Source organism: Anomalospiza imberbis, unplaced genomic scaffold (assembly GCF_031753505.1).
Source record: "Anomalospiza imberbis isolate Cuckoo-Finch-1a 21T00152 unplaced genomic scaffold, ASM3175350v1 scaffold_155, whole genome shotgun sequence".
In the NCBI taxonomy this organism is placed as follows: Eukaryota; Metazoa; Chordata; class Aves; order Passeriformes; family Viduidae; genus Anomalospiza; species Anomalospiza imberbis.
In genome coordinates this window covers 57,911-76,580 of record NW_027099790.1, presented here as the reverse complement: position 1 = coordinate 76,580, position 18,670 = coordinate 57,911, and the positions used below count along the sequence as shown (strand labels likewise).

The following is an 18,670-nucleotide window of genomic DNA, read 5'->3' as shown; positions in this document are numbered from 1 at the left end:
CTGAGTGCCATCACAGGGCACCCACAGGATGGCCGAGGGGTCAGAGCCAGCCAGCGTGGATTTAAATGTCTGCATTCATGATCTGGATGAGGGGACTGAGTCCACCATCAGGAAATTTGCAGATGACAAGCTGGCTGTGAGTGTTGATCTGCTGGAGGGGAGGAGGGCTCTGCACAGGGACCTGGACAGGCTGGATCCAGGGCCCAAATCCAGCAAGGTGAGGTTTAACAAGTCCAAGTGCCAGGACACGGCACTCGATGTGCTGCCCAACAAGTGCCGAGCACAGGGGAAGAATCACTGCCCTGGTCCTGCTGGCCACACCGTTCCTGATCCAGGCCAGGAGCCAATGGCCTTCTTGGCCACCTGGGCACACTGCTGGCTCATGTCCAGCCTGCTGTCCATCAGTCCCTGCAGATCCCTTTCTGCCTGGCTGCTGTCCAGCCACTCTGTCCCCTGCTCTGCACACAGACATTGCTGCTGCAGCTCCAGAGAAGGCAACAAAAGGGCATCTCTGCAGAAAACTCTGCTGGCAGACCCTTTAGTTCCTCTAAATCCACCAAGAGCACAGCCCCTCATTGACACAGTCTGTGGCCACAGGGAAGGTGGAGAGAAACAAAATGAGAAATGGCACAAACGAGGATATTTCTTTGTGGACAACATTAAAATGTAAAACAAAGAAAAAGAACCTCCAAAATGAAACCAACAAGAAACATCAAAGATAACTTTTATTACAAGTGATTTGCAGAAATTGGCCAGCAGTTTAATGTTCCTGAAAGCATCCAGTCATCAGTCTCCTCACTGCAACCTTGAGCTCCTGGTTCCTCAGGCTGTAGATGAGGGGGTTCAGGGCTGGAGGCACCACCGAGTACAGAACTGACAAGGCCAGATCCAGGGATGGGGACGAGATGGAGGGGGGCTTCAGGTGAGCAAATGTGGCAGTCGTGAGGAACATGGAGACCACAGCCAGGTGAGGGAGGCAGGTGGAAAAAGCTTTGTGCCATCCCTGCTCAGAGGGGATCCTCAGCATGGCCCTGAAGATCTGCACATAGGAGAAAACAACGAACACAAAACAGCCAAAAGCTAAACAGCCACTAACCACAATGAGCCAAAGTTCCCTGAAGTAGGATTTGGAGCAGGAGAGCTTGAGGATCTGGGGGATTTCACAGAAGACCTGGCCCAGGGCAGTGCCATGGCACAGGGGCAGGGAAAATGTATTGGCCGTGTGCAGCAGCGAATTGAGAAAGGCACTGGCCCAGGCAGCTGCTGCCATGTGGGCACAAGCTCTGCTGCCCAGGAGGGTCCCGTAGTGCAGGGGTTTGCAGATGGACACATAGTGGTCATAGCACATGATGGTCAGGAGGGAAAACTCTGTCCCAAGGAAGAAGATAATCAGAAAAAGCTGTGCAGCACATGCCATGTAGGAGATGGTGCTGTGTCCCAGAGGGAATTGTGCATGGCTTTGGGGACAGTGGTGCAGATGGAGCCAGGTCGCTGAGGGCCAGGTTGAGCAGGAAGAAGAACATGGGCGAGTGCAGGTGGTGGCCGCAGGCTACGGCGCTGATGATGAGGCCGTTGCCCAGGAGGGCAGCCAGGGAGAGGCCCAGGAAGAGGCAGAAATGCAGGAGCTGCAGCTGCCGCGCGTCTGCCAGTGCCAGCAGGAGGAAGTGGCTGTTGGAGCTGCTGTTGGACATTGGCTGTGGCTGCACATGGGGTTCTGTAATAAAAGTAATAATGGAATAGTTGGGTTTGGAGAGGACTTTAAATATCCCAGCACAGCTTGGGGGTACTTTCCCAACCCTGCCTGCCCAGGGCTCTGCTGCCTGGAGCTGTCCCTGCCAGCAGCTGCTCCCCTGTGCCCAGGGCTGGGCCCTGCCAGTGCTGCCAGAGCCCAGCCCAGCCCTGGGGGCTCAGCTCTGCCCTGCAGACCCCTCCCAGCTCAGGCACTGCCCAGGGGCAGCTCTGGCTCTGCAGGCTCTGATGGCAATGTCAGAGCAACCCTGAGGAGGCTGGAAAAGCAACACTGATGCTGCCTCTAAGGGGCCCTGTGCTCATTTCTGTCACTGCCTGGTTTATTCAGATCTGAGACAATTTTTTTATATTTCTCATCGTGAACTGAGAGATGACTATCTATGTGCAATTTCCCATACAGGCAACACAGATCAGTACACTAAAAATGCAGGATTTTCCCATTTTGTAGCCCATGACTGGCTGTGCTCCCTGTTTAATATGCTTGGAAATGTTCTGGAGGTAAATGTCATGCTGGGAGCAATCCTGAGCAATACAGAATCCTCACCACACAAGAAGAACACTTTCCAGCCTTTCCAGCTGTCTCCTTCCACCCACATTTTGTCCCCCAGCGCTGGGAGCAGCTCCCCAGGCCGGCTGAGAGCTGTCCCTGGCAGGCAGCAGAGTCCCTGGCCCAGCACAGCGCCCTGAGCTGCAGGACCCTGCTCTGCAGGACAGCCCTGGGCACCCCTGGCTGCTCTGCACAAGAGATGATCAGAGAATGTACTCACAGGGTCTGTGGGCATTGGGATGTTCCAGCTGTAGGAGATCACTCCAGGAGCTGCAGCTGCATTGTCCTGCAGCCAGAGGTTCCTGTGCCAAGGGCTGGCACTGATTCTGCCCCAGGCACTTCTCAGCACCTTCCCAGCCCTGACTGATTGAAGCTCTCTGTGCCTCTGTGCTGTGCCCGGGCTGGCTGCAGGCAGTGCCCCAGCCCTGCTGGGCTGGGAGAAGAGCTGCTCATCCAGAGAAATGTGCTTTTGAAGCTCTCCTTGGTTACCAGGATCACTCTCTGTGCCAGGAGCCCGGCCCAGCTCAGCAGCACAGACACAGCACAAGGACTCTAATGACCCTCTGGGGCTTTGTGCTCAGGCCCTGAACATCAGGCCCTGAGAGGGAGCTGCAGAAATCTCTCCAGAACTCCAAGACAGAATCCAACTCCAAAGTTTCTTTGACTTTTAATGGGTTCCACTGAGGGACACGACTGAGAAAGTGTCCCCAGGCCCCAGGCAGAGCAGAGAACTGGAGGCACTGATGACAGGTGGGGACAAAGAGAAGCCAAGTGTTGGTGCCCTGGGGCACAGCAGCATCTGTGCCACCAAGGGCCGTGCCACCAAGGGCCGTGAGGAGACACCTTGTCCTGAGGCTGGGGCCTCCTGGCACAGCCCCAGCCAGGCTGGGCACTGTCACCCCCTTTTCCTGCCCTCAGCATCCCCCCCTAGCCCACATCCCAGTGGCCTCAAGGATCTGCTGGAAGGAGTCCCTGGGGAGCCTTGCTCAGGAATGGCCCTGGGGGCTCCTTCATGCTCCCAGGGACTGCAGGTTTTTCAAAGGACTTTGGCTTTGGCTTTTGCCTTGGAGTCTCTGAGAGCTTTGTGCAATCATGGCCTCCAATTATCTGCTGTAATTAGTCCCTGGAGAGGCTTTGTCAGGAACAACACTCAGTGGGGCTCATTAATGCTTCAAGGTACTTCAGTTCTTTTAAGGTACTTGGTGTTTCCCTTTTGATCCAGACTCTGTGAGAGGTTTGTGCAATCATGGCCCCAATTATCTGCTTTAACGTGTCCCTTGAGAGCTTTGTACTGACACTCAGTGGGGCTCATTGATGTTTTGAGATACTCAAGGAGTTTAAGGTACTTTGGATTTTCCTTTCCACACTGAGTTTCTGAGATTTTTTTTTTTACCATCCTGGCCTCCAGTTCTCTCCTCCAAGGAGTCCATGAGGAGCCTGTGTTTGGGATGGACCTCAGTGGCACCCATTAATGCTTTGAGACATTTTGGGTTTTTCCTCTGACTTTGACTCCTGGAAAGGTTTGTGCAATCTCCTCTCAGGCCTTGAGGTTCCAGGGCTCAGCTCCAAATGCACCACAGGGCTCATTAGGATCAAGCAACTTCTGACAAACCATGGCTCTGCCTTGATTTCCCTCTGCTCTAATGTAGTTCATTAAGAAGGTTTCCTTTTACAGTTATGGAGAAATATTTCAAAGAGCTTCTAAGAAATATGTATTCCTATTTTAAAGAGTGTCTTTTATTACTGTTCTCATTAGAGAAGAGGTGATTGCAGCATTCTGTGATTGATATTGATGTAGGGCCGCTCCTAAAGAGGTCTGGCCAGGTCAGAGAAGTTTAACTTGAGGTCTGACCCAGTGTGGACACCTTGCCCCACATTCCCTAACCCCATGTGAGAAACTATTTTCACTTTCACAAATGTAAATGGTTTATTACGACCTTATCAAAATACAACAGAAGAGTGAATAAAGAATAAATACAGTGCCAGAAGCAAAGCATTCAGTCACCCTGTGCTCATCTACAAAATGGATGCTCTATCTTTTATACCTCTAGCCCCTCCCAAAGTCTTGTCAATCCACTTCTTCTTCACTGTCCAGTGGTGGAGATCACTTTCTTACAGCTTGATTGGAGGTCAGGCGCTGCCATAGCAACAAGCCGACCCTCCCAAATGCCTTGACTACTGAGGGCATCCCGTGATAACAATGCAAGAGGGAGGGGAAAGATAACTATACACCTACACAACTTCTCTTAACATATACTTAATATTCACCCCTTAATTGTGAGAGTCAACAATAGGATTACCCATCTATAACAAACCCCCTTTTCTTTTTCTATAAGTCATTTTGCTTGAACAATTACATTAAAAAAATTCTCTCTCTCTTGAATGAGTCATACTAGCAGCTGTTGATGTGGGCAAGGACAGTGGGAACAGGAGAAAAATCTCAGGTTTTCCTTAGACACACTTATTTGGAATGGACAAAAGGGCCTTACAGAGGTCCAGTATGGCTCTGACTCCCATCTACCGTGCCTATGTGGTTGCGATCCATAGTCATTGTATCTTAGGGGTCCAGAGGCCAGCTCGGTCTCGCCCTCCAGTCCCTTTTGTATTCAAAGACAGTTGGGGAATTACAGATGTCCAGTATGGCCTTTTGTCCCTACCTTACCATGCCTACGGGGTTGCTACCCACAGCAGGGCTATAGGGTCTTCTTGGTAGTGAACAAAGGGGTCTTGCCCTGCTTCCTTTGTCTTATTTTCTTAAAGAAGCTGTCCCATCACCTTTTACGGACCCTTGTGTACTTCCCATCAACAGATGCTGATAATTCTCACCCATTAACACAGAAAGACAGTCCTCAAACTGGTTGGTGGAAGCTTGACTTTGGGCATCTCGGTGTCTTTCTGGTTGTCTTTCAGTCTCTGCTTAAGAGTCAATCTCGTTTCACCCAGTCTGGATGTTGTAGTTCACTCTTTGGGTTCTTCTACCGGGCCTTTAACTTTTGGCATGAGTCCATCTGTTGGCATGAGTCCATCCCCACTCTGCAGTTCACACGGCTGATTCGGTGATGAACAGTGCCTGAAAGGGACCTTCCCACTGAGGAGTTAGAGGTTGATCTCTCCATGACTTGATCATTACTTGATCCAATCCCCAGAATTAACATTATGGATTCTGAAATCCAGGGTGTTAGTTTGAGGAATTGCTCCTTTATGTTATAGCCCTTGTAAGGTTTCTCCTATAGACATAACATATTTCTTGGCATTGGCTTCCCCTTCCTCATAGATGGCAATGCTCTGGGGTGAGGTCAAAAAGGGTAACCAAATGTCATTTCATAGGGTGACACCCCCAGATCTGACCGGGGTTGGTTTCTAATTTTTAATAAGGACAAAGGGAGACATTTTATCTATGACGTGGGTTTCAGTCATCAGCTCAACTAGAGCTCTTTTAAGAGTTTGATTCATCCTCTCAGTGTGACCAGAACTCTGTGGATGCCATGGAGTATGTAATTCCCATTTACTCCCAGGGTTTGAACAACTTTTTGCAATATTTTAGAGGTGAAATGAGTTCCTTGGTCTGAATCAATCCTGTTCACCATCCCATATTGGGGAATGATTGATTCTAGAAGTGTTTTACTCACAACATTGGCATTGGCTTTAACCGTGGGTACCGCCTCTACCCAGTGAGTCAAGTTGCCTACTATCACTAGTAAAAACTTCCACCGTTGTACATGGGGAAGCTCAGTAAAGTCTACTTGGATGTTTTGACAGGGTCTTAAGGCTAGTTCTTGCCCTCCTCTGGGTGTTTTCCTCATGATTTTCTGACTCACTTGTTGGCATATCACACACCTTTCAGTTACTTGCTTAGCTATCCCCAAAAAATTCCAATGCAGCCCCAGTCCCTTAGAAATTGATCACTTAGCGCTTGTGTACCCCAATGTGTTGTTCCATGTATGCCTTCTAACATTTTCCTGGCAAGGAGTTTATTCAACATTTGTCTCCCATCTGCTAATCTCCACTTCCCTTTGTTATCATTCTTAGCTCCTATTCTAAGGAATTCTTTCTCTTCTGTCTCACTGAATACGGGAACTTCTTCTATTTCTCCCATAGGGGTTAATGCTATCATTAGTTTTTCTGACCCTGATTTGGCTGAATTCTTAGCGTCTAAATCTGCTAAATGGTTCCACTGTTCTTCTTGAGTCACCCCTTTTTTATGTCCTTTAACATATACTACTGCCACTTCTTCTGGTATTTGTAAGGTTTCTATCACTTCTAAAATAAGTTTTTAGTTCCTTTCCCCATTGAATTTAATAGCCCACACTCTTCCCAGATTTTCCCATAGGTATGCACTACTCCAAAAGCATATTTTGAGTCTGTATATATTGTTCCTCTTTTCTGTGCTAATATTTCCAGAGTTTGCTTTAGGGCATACAACTCACATGCTTGGGCTGACCAGTTGGAAGGTAACTTTCCTTTTTCTAGGGCCACTAACTCTTCATCTACTATAATGTATCCTGATACCCATTGTCCCCGGATTACCTGTGGAAATCCATCAATGTACAATCATTTCCCTCCTTGGAATGGTTGATGTGTTAGGTCCTCTCTTACTTTAGTTTGATAATTTATAACCTCTAGGCAATTATATATTAATTCCTCACCTGGATTTCCATCTAAAAACTGGGCAGGGTTCAGTTGGTTACTCACAATTAACTCTAATTATCCATTGTCTATTAGGATGGCTTCATATTTTAGCACTTGGGAATCAGTGAGCCATTTCTCAGCCTTTTAGCTGAGGATACTCCTTACTGAGTGAGTGGTATATATTTTCAATTTTCCCCCAGAGGTTAATTTTTTGCTTTCTTCTACGAGTAGGGCGCTCGCTGCCACCGCCTGAATGCAGGTTGGCCACCCCCAGCTGGCAGGGTCTTGCAGTTTTGATAAACAGGCCACTGGTTTCCTGGATCCTCCCCGGTCCTGGGCTAACACTCCATGTGCTGCCCCTTTTTCTATATCCACAAACAGATAGAAGGGTTTGTCTAAGGCAGGAAGACTCAGTGCTGCTGCACTGACTAATTTTTTCTTTAAAGCTTCAAAATTTGCTTGTCGTCTTCTTCCCACCTTATCTCTTCTTCTATTAACTTTTCAAACAAGAACCTGATGGCCTGCATGTATCCTTCAATCCATAGCCTACACTATCCCAACAGGCCTAAAAGCCCTCTGACTTCTCTCTTAGATTTTGGCCGTGGGAGTGAGGCAATCCCTGCAATTCTCTGAGGGTTCAGCCACTGGCTCCCTTGACAAATCACACGTCCTAGGCATTTTACTTCCCTCTCTACAAATTGGAGTTTCCCTTTTGATACTCAAAGTCCTTGGCTCCCCAGAAAACTTAACAATGCTATGGTGGATTCTCGAACTTTGTTTTCTTCCCGTCCTGAGAGAAGCAAATCGTCTCCATACTGGATGATCTTTATCTCAGGTTTGATGGAGAATTGTTTGGTTTGGGGATTTGGAAAACCCTTGTGGTAACCTAGTCCACCGAAGCTGTTGCTTTCTCCCTGAATCGGGGTCCTCCCATTCAGAGGCAAACATATCCCTACTTTCTCCTGCCAGTGGACATGCCCAAAAGGCATCTTTTAGGTCTGTCACACTAAACCACTGGTGTGCTGGGGGGATATTACTCAGTAGTGTATAGGGCTTAGGCACTACTGGGTACTGATTCACTGTTCTTTTGTTAACTTCTCTTAAATCTTGGACAAGCTTGTAAGTCCCATCAGACTTCTTTACTGGTAAAACAGGTGTATTATGGGGGACATACATGGTTCTAAGGCACCCTACTCAAGTAGGTCCTGGGTGGCCAGCTGCAGTCCTTGTCTCCCTTCCAGGGAGAGTGGGTATTGTCATACCTGAACTGGATGGTTCTCATCAACTGTTTTTATTACTACAGGTTTCATGTTCAATTTACCTTGATTTTTTGGTTTTGCCCGCACCATCTCATGAATTTTGTCCTCATTCTCTTCTGTTAATTGGAGAAGTTTAACCACCATTTTTCCTTCCTCTGGCAGTACTCCAATGTCTAACTGCACCTGTAAATCCCACCCTAATAGATTTCACCCTGCTTCTGGAACTAATAGAACATCCCCTGTTGAGGATTTTTTGCAGGACAATGGACACATTCAGCAGATGCACAGTCCAGCCTTCTGGTAACAAAGGAACCAGTTCTAGAAACGGGGTCAGTGAATCCTTGACGACAGGAAAAGAAGAAGTCAGAGGAATCCGCAAAGTTGTCAGCAAAATAAAAAAGAGAACTCAGGGTGGGCCAGACAACCAAAGCAAGACGCATGAAGAATTGGGTGATCCAACCAGCATTTAATTTTAGACGCATAAACAGCTAGGATTAACCAATCATGTATTAGATAGAGACTCTTGCACAGCAGAACTGATTCTAAATACAGGCCTCTGTACAATAAAATTGGCTTCACTTGATCATATTGATCATGGCGAGATGTCCCATTTGTGATTCTCCGCACCACAATTCCTATCTCAGACCCCAGGTCTAATGATGCATGGCGATGCATAGAATCCCTTAGACACTCTAGAAACTCAGATGGAGTCTCGGAAGGCCCCTGCTTAATAGAATACAGGACAGACCATTTTTTGGTGTTTGGGATAGCTCTCTCCACTCCCAGTGCTATCCAATCTTGATAATCTGCTAATTTCTGAAACTCTGCCGATATATTTGGATCCCATTTAGGATCCCTTGGAGAGGGAAAAATTCTCTTACATCCAATCACTGGCTTTTACGGTGATCCTCTGCCAAAGCCCCTGCTGTTCTCAGGATCAGCTGCTTTTCTGTTTCAGTGAAAGTATCCAGTAATACCTGGGTGTCTCTCCAATCTGGGTTGTGTTGTTTGATAACATATTGTAAATGCTTCGCAATAAGTGTCAGGTTGCTGTGGTAATTTTTAGCAATCCTTTCCCACGCCTCTAGATCAGGGGTGGAGAATGGTACTTTAACCATCAGTCTCCCTCCTTCTGGTCCCACTGCCTCTCGCAGAGCGGCCTGTAACACTGCTTGTCTCCTGGTTCTGGACAAAACCGGACTGCCAGGAGGGGAGTGGGTTTGAGTAGATGTCCCTTCCAAGCCTGCATCCTCTTTTTTTGGAAAGTCCACCTCATCCTCATCCTCATCCTCATCCTCATCCTCATCCTCCCGTCTCCTAGGAGGCACTTTCAGCAAATCTATTGTATCTTGTTCTTGAGCTGCAGCACGGTAGACCTTATCTGATTTGGTACATGGCTGTCCTATGCTGCACGCTGAGCAACATTGCTTAATTTGCCCTCTATTTCCTTTGTTTTCCTTCTCAAGGGCTAACACCAGTGGGTCTGAGGGAGCGCTGAGCCCACAGTGCCTCTCCCATTCCAGATGATTTCGTAAGGCAAGAAACATATCAGCATAAGAGACCTCATCCTACTTCCTTCCTGTCTAAAAACCGCATTAACTGCAACAAGGTATTACAATCTAAAGTTCCTGCCGGTGGCCACTTGGCTCAATCTTCCAGCCTGTATAATGGCCACCACCGCATGCAGTGTTGGATTAAATCTTGTTCTCCAATCCCCCCCTACTGGTGACTTCTTTCCAGTGGGTTAAGATACACCCTAAAGAGCTAGCTCGGGGTAACTTCTTTGCTCTGGTGCGTTCCCATTATCTCCTTCTCCTTCTCACTTCCACCCAAAACTCTCTTCACAAAGCCTCACAGTCCTTTCCCAATTCTCCTCCCACGTGCAACCCCAGGTTACAGGTACCAGATGTGATTTTCCACACACAAGCTTTAAAATCTGAGGTTCAAAATGGGCTCAATTAGGAAACATCCATCCACACTCAGAGCATATGCCCTGCCGCCTGCTGAACAGCAATACCAACGCTTCTCACAAACTCCGCACTGCAATAGTGCCCATGGAGGGTGCCAGTCTCTCGAGGTGCCCAAGGCTCCCAAGAATTGCCCACAAAGGCAGGCTATTCCACTTACTCCTTCGTGAATTTCTAAATTCTCCACAGTGGGTTGCTTCCAATCTAGAGAAACGATGTAAATTACCTTTATGTTACCATTAGCTGAGGTCCAATAAAGTCCCTCTAAATAAACCCATTCATCCCCTTTATCTATCCAGTGATTCACTGGATTTACAAACTCCCAGGGGTCAAACCCGAACCACTGAGGCAGTGGAATCCTCTCAGTTCGTCTAGCCACAGTTAAAACATGCACAATCTACACAAACACATTCAAACATGCCACGTGTCCTCACCCACACTTCTTTGCTTGCTCTGCTTCTCCCCAGCTGCCTCCCCGCAGGACGCTATCTGCCCACACAGCCTCCCAGCCGGCACCCTGGGCCTCACTTGGCCGCCTCACTAGTAGGCAGAGCCTCCCCGCCCCGCACCATGGGTACACTCACTCACTCGCCCCCTCCTTCGTATAACTGAGCCCACAAAGGCACTCACTCACACAATCACAAAAACCCACCTACATTAACCACAATGTCCAGACACCATAAGCGCACAATAGCAGTAAGTAGAATCACAGCATTAAGGTCCAGATTCACTTGACCCACCCCCAGGATCACTAGTGGTCACAGAATTGAACAGTAAATATCCCTTCCTCCTGCCGCTCTATTGGCAAATGGACCCTTCCCCCTCCCTCCGGCCATGCTTGGTTGGCGACTGCTTGCAAGCCCCAAACCTTTACTCACACAGGGACTGAGCTGTGCACCAGATGTCTCTGAGCAGCTTACCAGCAGCCCTTTTGGTCAAGGCCCCTTTTAAGCTTGATACACACTGTTTATCTCTGCACAGAGTGCCTGGAGCACGGTCAGGCAGTGCCGGGATCCCGGGTGTGGTTCTGGTCCCCACAACTGAGCAATGGCAGCCCCAGGCTCAGAGCCAGTCAGAAAGCCAACCAAGTGAGACCAGAGGGAGGGCACCCTTCCAGTTTCTCTTGGGCATGGCCGCAAAACAACCCCTGCTACTTCTTCCTCCACCAGTGTTTGGGCTGTGCTGGTGGCAGAGCCAGCCAGGTTGTGCTCTGCCTTCCAAAGCCTGTTGGGAGCGGGCATGAAAAGCTCTGCATGCACAGCGGAGAGTCCTGGAAGGTGCTGGCAACAGCTTCCTGCGGGAACAGGGCTCTGGGCTCTGGCTGGAACAGCCTGGTTTTGGTGCCGTGACCGCAGGCAGGAGTTGAGGCAGGTGAAGAGGCAGCAGGCAGCTTGTGTTTGTAGAGGGCCTGGGGCTGCCCCTCTGAACCTCCACCTGGAAACACACTTGGGAGAATATGAGCTACAGCTGGAGTGCCTGTCCTGAAAGGACCTGAAGTCATTAAGCCTTTCCAGCTTTTCTTAAGAGTGTGTTGGTGTTGCCCAAGAAAGCTTCATTTGGAGAAATGCCTTTGGAGGAAAAGGGCTTGCTTCTCAAGGAAAGTGCTTCCCAGGGAGCTCCCAGTGAGGTAGGTGCAAGGGTCCCCCTTTGGCTCTCTGTGGCAGAGTGGCAAGGGAAGGGAGAAGGCTGTGAAGAGCGGGTTTGGCATCTGCCTGGACCTGCAGAGACCAACCCAAGCACCTGCAGCAGGGTGTGTTCCCCCTTTGGACAGAGGCATGAGCAGGAGCATCTCTGTCCAGCCGTGAGCCCCAGAGCTCTCTCTGAGAGCTGTGAATTAAAAGGCCTTTACACACACACTTTTCACCTCTTCCCTGTCTGCTGTGTTTCAACTCTTGGCAATGTGCATTTGCCTCTTGCTTAGTGGAAGCTGCTGTGGCCCAGAGCCAGCACAGAGCTGGGCTGTGTGGGCCAGGCAGCGTGGAGAGTCTTGGCTGATCTTGGTGTGTCCCTGGCCTCAGAAAAGGCTGGGAAGGTTTGCCTCCCAAGGCGTCCTGCTCATTGGCTCTCCCTGTACATCCTGGAGAGAACAAGGTAGGCATTTCTGGCAGCTGGGCATCAGCAGGCCTGAGAGTGGGGGCATGTTGTGGAGCCAGCCCAGCTGAGATACCCTGAGAGGAGCCCAGTGCTCCTTGCTCCCCTCTGCTGACAAGTGAGTGTTTGTCTGGTTTTGGGATGGCCCTGGCTGTGTGAGGGGTGCTGCGTGGACACGAGACAGCCGGTCCTGTCCCGCTGGGTCCCAGCAGTGCCTCACAGCAGTCCTGCATCCACGTCAGGATGCTGGCCAAGAGAGGTCCTGGAAGCTGAGGCAGCTGATTTTAAGCTTGTGCAGGTGCCTACAGGCCAAGGCCAATGGTGTTCCCTCAGGATACAGCAGTCCTGAGGGGTCTCCCTCGTTCAAACAAATCGGCAGCCAAATGTATGGTCTACCAAAAGCCCTTTTATTGACCTGGCGGGAGGGCAGGGGTCTGCACCCACTAAAATGTTTCTCTGCCACATATAAATTTAAGTGGGTTGATGTAGGAATGTATCAAACATACCGTCCTTCTTTACACGGCTGTGGTGATTTGATAGGCAGGGGGTTAGAAATACATGGTGTCTGATTCCCAAACTTGAAGCTGATTTCCAGGTGCTGGCCAGGAGCGGTCTCGATGCCCCAAAGCAGCACAAAGTCTTCATCACAGCTTCCCTGCACAGGGCTGATTCCACACTTGCCCTTAGTTCTTCTGGTAGACTATGTCTAAAGCTTTTTGTCAGGTCACTCTTATGTCAAGTTAGGCCACCAGGTTCTTCTTATGCTAACTGGTGCTAAGTACTTAGGTATGTCTGTGCTAATTACTTGTTTACTCATGTGCATTGCTTGTGCTTACTTATGTCAAACAAAGGCCTTGTTCCATCCCCAAAGGTGCCTGAGGCCACCCGCTCCTTGTGGCACCAGTTGCTTTCCTGTGGAATGTTCTCCCTCCCCAAGGGTAAAGAGGGAGCTGGAGAAAGAGCTTGCCCGGCTGCTCTCCATCCTTTCCCAGCACTCCTGGTGAAGTGGAGAAGTCCGAGCTGAGCGCAAAGGTGCAAATGGAACAGCCGTGCACGGGAAGGCTCGGTGGGAAGGATGATCCAGGATCCATAGGCCTGGCAGCCTGAGCGTGCTCCAGGGGAAGGCCTTGGAGCAGATCCTCCTGAGTGCCATCCCACGGCACCTGCAGGGAACCAGGGCGTTTGCTGGAGGGTGGGAAAGCTCTGCGGAGGGATGGGGACAGCTGGGGCTCCTGGCGGGGTGTTGAGGGCTTCTGTGTGGGAGTCTGGGGGGGTTGGTGTTGGGGGGGTGTTGGAGAAGGAGTTGTCTGGAAGGTGAGAGGTCTAGGCTGGAATTTGAGTCAGTTTGAAGGCAGCATCTGTGCTTTGGCACAGTTTTGGTTAGGGAGGGCAGAAAGAATATCTGTGACTTTTCCTCTTCATGGTCCTGATTCCCCTGCAGGGAACAAGAGGGGAGAGCTGTACTTTACTGGCCACTTAGAAATCTGTACCAGGGGGAGGATTAGCCCTTTTGTAATCTACTCATTTCTTTGGGCTACTTTTGTACCACTGAGTGGACTCTCATTTCTTGAGAGCTTTTATTCCTTAAGAGAATTAGGATATTATCATCCCTTCCTAGAAAACCAAAGCATGGCCCTTGTTTTTTGCCCTTTTTTTGTGTAGTGTTATGTTCTGTAAAGTGACCCTCAGTGGATGAAGTTAAGGCAAATGAGTTGCTGCTTTGAGATGGGAAGCAAAATTACAAATCTTCACCTCCTCAGGCCATCCCAATTAATTTGGGAAGTTTGCAACTTTTTGGAACTACTTGAGTCGAGCAATGGGAAGTAAAGCATTCCTGAACTGAGGATTCTTACTTGCCAGATTCTTCTGTGCCTTCGCCGCTGAGATGGTTTTGTGCTGAAGGCAATAACTTCAATGAGAAGATAATTTCAGCATGGAGTAAGAGCTTCTGACAGAGACCCAAGTGTTGCCAGCAGTTGCTCCAGGTGCTCCTGCCAACAGCCCCTGCAGGCAGGAGTGCAGCCCCCAATGCACGTGGGCTTTGGCTCCCTCTGGCACAGAAGCCCCCCACGGGCACAGGTCTCTGGGGCAGGAGACAGGCACTGGTGCTGCCAGGGCTCGGGGGTGGCAGGTCTGCTTGGGCAGGGACCCTGCCACATCTGCTGATGTCAGCGCTCCCCGGGCGCAAGGGGTCAGAGCAGCATTCCTGCCCTGGCCCACACGTTCCTCGTCTGTGTCACACAGCCACGCTTAGGATGGCCACCAGCCAGGACGTGTCCCAAGGAGGCCGTGCCAGCTTCTGTGGAAGGCCCCATGCCCTTCCCAGCGCAGCTGCGTCGGCAGCCCTGGGGCCTCCTTCTGCTGCCCTGAGCCCGCAGAGCAGGGCAGCGTTTGCTGATGGTTTGAGCCGTTCCTAAAGATCCTGTCGGGGTGTCTTAGACACTTGGGGTGAGGGATTCCTTCCAACCTGAGCCACTTTGGGTGGGCTGGGGGTGGTCCCAGGGCAGGGGGCAGTGTGTGCAGGGGCCCTTTGTGACATGGTGCAGCATGGTCACCGTGGCATGGAACGGGACAGCGTGTCCAAGGGCCCTTTGTGACACGGGGGTGACATAGGAGCTGGTGGTGACAAGGCCACACCACAGTGCTCGGAGCACGCGACGGGACAGGACGGGACAGAGCGGTGCCGTGAGGAGCCCCCGCACAGCACACTTGTTCGTGTCTGACCCAGAGCTTTTCCGAGGTGCTATTCCTGCAGCTGACCTCGAGGCCAGACCACAGGACTTGGTGACCCGTGGCCTTCCCAAGGCTTCTCTTCTGCAGGTGTCCTCGAGGGCAGACCGTGGGACTTGGTGCCCCAGAGGCATCTCCCATCCCTGCCACCAGTGCCCTCGAGGCCAGACCACAATCCTTGACAGGAGTCTCCTGTCCTTGTGGCAAGGAGCCCTCGAGACCAGAGTGCAGGACTTGCTGTCCTGTAGCCTTCCTGAGGCTTCTCTCTTGAAGGTGCCTTCCAGGCACGACTGCAGGCCTTGCTGACTCGGAGATTTCTGAGACATCTCTCCTGTGAGTCGTCACAAATCCAGTCACTGACATGGAGCAGAGATCCCCGAGAGTGCCCAAGCTGGCCTGGGTGGAGGAAGAGGAAGAAGGCCCTGGAGCTGGCCCAGCACAGGAGACTGAAGAGGTGGTGCGGTTCAAGCCTCTGCAGGAGGGTGAGTGGCAGAGCTGGGCTGCTGGGCTGCAGGGCTGGTGGCTGCAGCCAGCTTGGCCACATCCCATCCCATTGCATCCTATTGCATCCCATTGCATCCCATCCCATCCCATCCCATCCCATCCCATCCCATCCCATCCCATCCCCTGGGGACATGCCCATGGACAGGACGGAATAGGGGCCAGGACAGACACCCCAGAGCCGTGCTCCATCCCTTGGGACATCCCGGGGCTGTTCCTACCTGGGGAGCGCAGGGCTGGGCTGTGTTCTCCGGCCTCGCCCGCAGCCCCTCAGCTCAGGCTGCGCTCGCTCTTTGCCAGATGCAGCCGTGCAGCGCACACAAGAGCAGGAACGCACCCGTGGCCTCTTCCGCAGAACAGCGCAGGTACCTGCAGCCATCCCCACCTGGGCTGGGCCTGCTGTCACTGCTCAGCCGAGCACTGCGCTTGGAGCATTCTGTGGAACATCCCTGGCTTTGAGGGCCATGGCAGTGGGGTGGCAAGGGAAGCACTTCTCTGGGGAAGCTGGGGACATTCCTCCCTCTGGCAGCTTTCCAAGTCTCCCCGTGCCTTCTCCAGGTGCCTGCCATGGTGAGGTACATCCACCAGTGGCTCATGGCCAATCAGTTTGCTGAGCACAGGCTGAACAGGGCCCTGCTGGATCTCACCAAAGAGCAGCCTGCTGACGTAGTAATGACGCTCCTGCGTGTGGCCCCATCCTGTGACAGGTATGGGGCCCACCTGCCCAGAGGGCTCAGGGCTCCCCAGCCCATCAGCCTATACAGCCTGTCCCAGGTGTCTGACCAACAGAGAGTTCCAGGGCCCTCTGGCTGCTCCCTTTGCCAGCCCTGGCACGTCAGCCCCCGAGCCTTCTGCCATGCTTCCTCGCTGGCCCTCAGGGACCTGTCCCCACAGGGCTGGGCTGTCTGGGTGCTGCTGGCGAGGGGCAGTGGGCAGAGGCAGGGCTGGCAGCCAGCTCAGCTCCCCGCTGCCGCCCAGGCCACGGTGCTGTGTCCCAGACTCCTCTGAGACAGAGCTCTGACCCCACAGAGCTGCTTTGACCATGTGGAAGAGCATCATGTGCTCGCCCAGGACTGCGGAGCCGGCGCAGCTGATACTCCTCGATGTGCTGGGGAGCTGGCCAGAGCACAGCACATGCACCTCCGATGGGGACAAAACGGGTGTCTTTGTCCTGGCTGTGAGTTTCTGACACTGGCCTTTGCTGGCCCCAAGGCCACCTGTCCAGCAGCTCTGCATCCTCCTTCCCCCACTGCATCTCCCTGCCTCAGGCGCTGGGCTGAAACCTGGCCTCGGGGCAGCTTCAGGGCCACCAGGCCCGGTGCTCCCCCTGTGTCTCTCCGGGCCTCTCCCTCCCATGCTCGGGCCCTGCCACACGGACACCTCGGCACTGAGCACTGTCTCGGGCTGCTCTGTCCTTTGCAGGCAACTGTGGTGATGTGGAAGATCCTCCAGATGCCCTGTGTCCCACATGTAGTGACCGTGTATTTCCCCCGCCTCTTTGTGCATCTGCTCTTCCAAGTGTTCTTCAGCACGTTGGATGTGCCAGCGGAGGTCGATACCTTCTGGAAGGGATGCCAGCAGCAATACGGCCTTGCCACCAACCCCAACAGGTGCTCCATGCCAGTCCTCCTGTCCCTGCCAGGTGCCCAGGGCAGGAGCCAGTGCTCCCAGCGTGACCTGGGCTTTGCTCTGCATGCAGGTTTGCAGTGCGGACCCTGAAGTCCCTGCTCTGCCAAATGCAGCACGAGGATGTGGTGGTGGCAATAGAACGCAAGTGTGGCTGGGACACGCTGCTGTGTGCTGACACCCACCACTATGCCGTGGGTCTGCTGGCCAGGTGAGACCCCCTTCTCCCCACTGCCTCTGACATTTGTGCTCAGTGCCCAGGGTGCCCCACACAGTCCCCGTGGTCGTGGGCCAGAGGGCCTTGTCACCGAGGAACAGCCAAGCCGACTGGAAAAGGCTGGGAGAGGAGGGGGCCCACAAGGAGCCACCTCCCAAATAGCCCAGGGCCCTTACAGGATGCTGGGGAAAGGCCAGACCTCTGTGAGTCAGTCCTGGGAGAGGTTTGTCCCCCGGCCCAAAGTCTTGGTTTCTTTTTCTCCTGCCAGGGAGATGTCCTGTGTCTCCATCCCCTTGTGCTCAAGGATCGCTCGCGACCTGCTCCGGCTGCTCAGCACACAGGAGCCACGCTGGGAACTGCCCGCCCTGGCGTTCCTTGTGGAGGTGAGCCTGATGGCCAGCGCTGCCTCGCTCAGCTGCCTCCCAGCTCTCTGCCCTCTCGTAGCCGCAACTGCCTGGGACGGTGCCCACGCCCTGCGCTGCTGCCTGGGCCCAGCCCTGTGCTGTTCCGGGCTCTTGCCGGCCAGGTCCCCTGTCACTGCCCTGTGCCTTTCAGGTTCTTGAGTGCCTGAACTTGAGTGAACGCGGTGCTAAGAGAATCCTGCAAATCTTGTCAAGGCACCTGCGGAGCGAGTGCAGGGAGAGGCGTCGCCTGGCGCTCAGGGCCCTTCTTGTGCTCATCGATGAACCCTTGATGGTGAGAAGGGGGGCAGCGGCTGAGGCTGCGCTTGGGAATGCAGTCGCTTGGGCTTGGCTGGGCTTTGGGCGCTGGGGCAGCTGCTCCCAGCTCTCCTGCCTCCTGGTTCAACTGCCCAAGTGCTTCGGAACAGCCCTTTGGCCCCTAGGCCCTGCGGCAGCAGGATGGCGTTTCACAAACTTGTGTTCTGCACAGAGCGAAAAAATGTGGAGCCTGACTGAAAGTCTTGTGGAGCTCCTGTGGGACGCAGATGGAGAGATAGTCAGCATGACAGTCAGGCTCCTCAGCTTTATCTTCTGGGAGAAGGCCATGCTGATACCCAGCCCCATCGCACTGCAGCTGGTTGAGGCGCTCCTGCCACTCTTTGACCACGTAAGGCTCGCTGCCCCCAGCCACGGCCACTGACTGCTGCCTGGACACTTTGTGCCCTGTGGATTTGCAGGCCTGAGCCAAGCTGAGCCCCGTGCAGCCGATGCTGAGGTCTTTTTTTCTTCCTTTCATACAGGACAATAGCCATGTGCAGCTGCTCTCCATACTGCTCTTCCAAACATTGATGTCTCTTCCACTGGAAAAGGAAGAAAAGGCCCTGAAGACACACGTGCGCCAGAGCCTGCTGCCACTCTTCTTCCACTGCCATGATGAGAATCAGCATGTGGCA

General features: G+C 52.4%; 1 protein-coding gene across 1 annotated transcript; it reads left to right on the top strand.

The window, feature by feature from the left end:
- Window positions 1-16,034: 16,034 nt before the first annotated feature.
- Window positions 16,035-17,305, top strand: LOC137466211 (maestro heat-like repeat-containing protein family member 9; the record flags this gene model as incomplete). Its single annotated transcript, XM_068178055.1, has 4 exons — window positions 16,035-16,180; window positions 16,503-16,650; window positions 16,896-17,083; window positions 17,173-17,305. Coding segments are annotated over exons 1-4 (609 nt in total), but the record flags the coding sequence as incomplete, so codon positions are not given.
- Window positions 17,306-18,670: the final 1,365 nt, after the last annotated feature.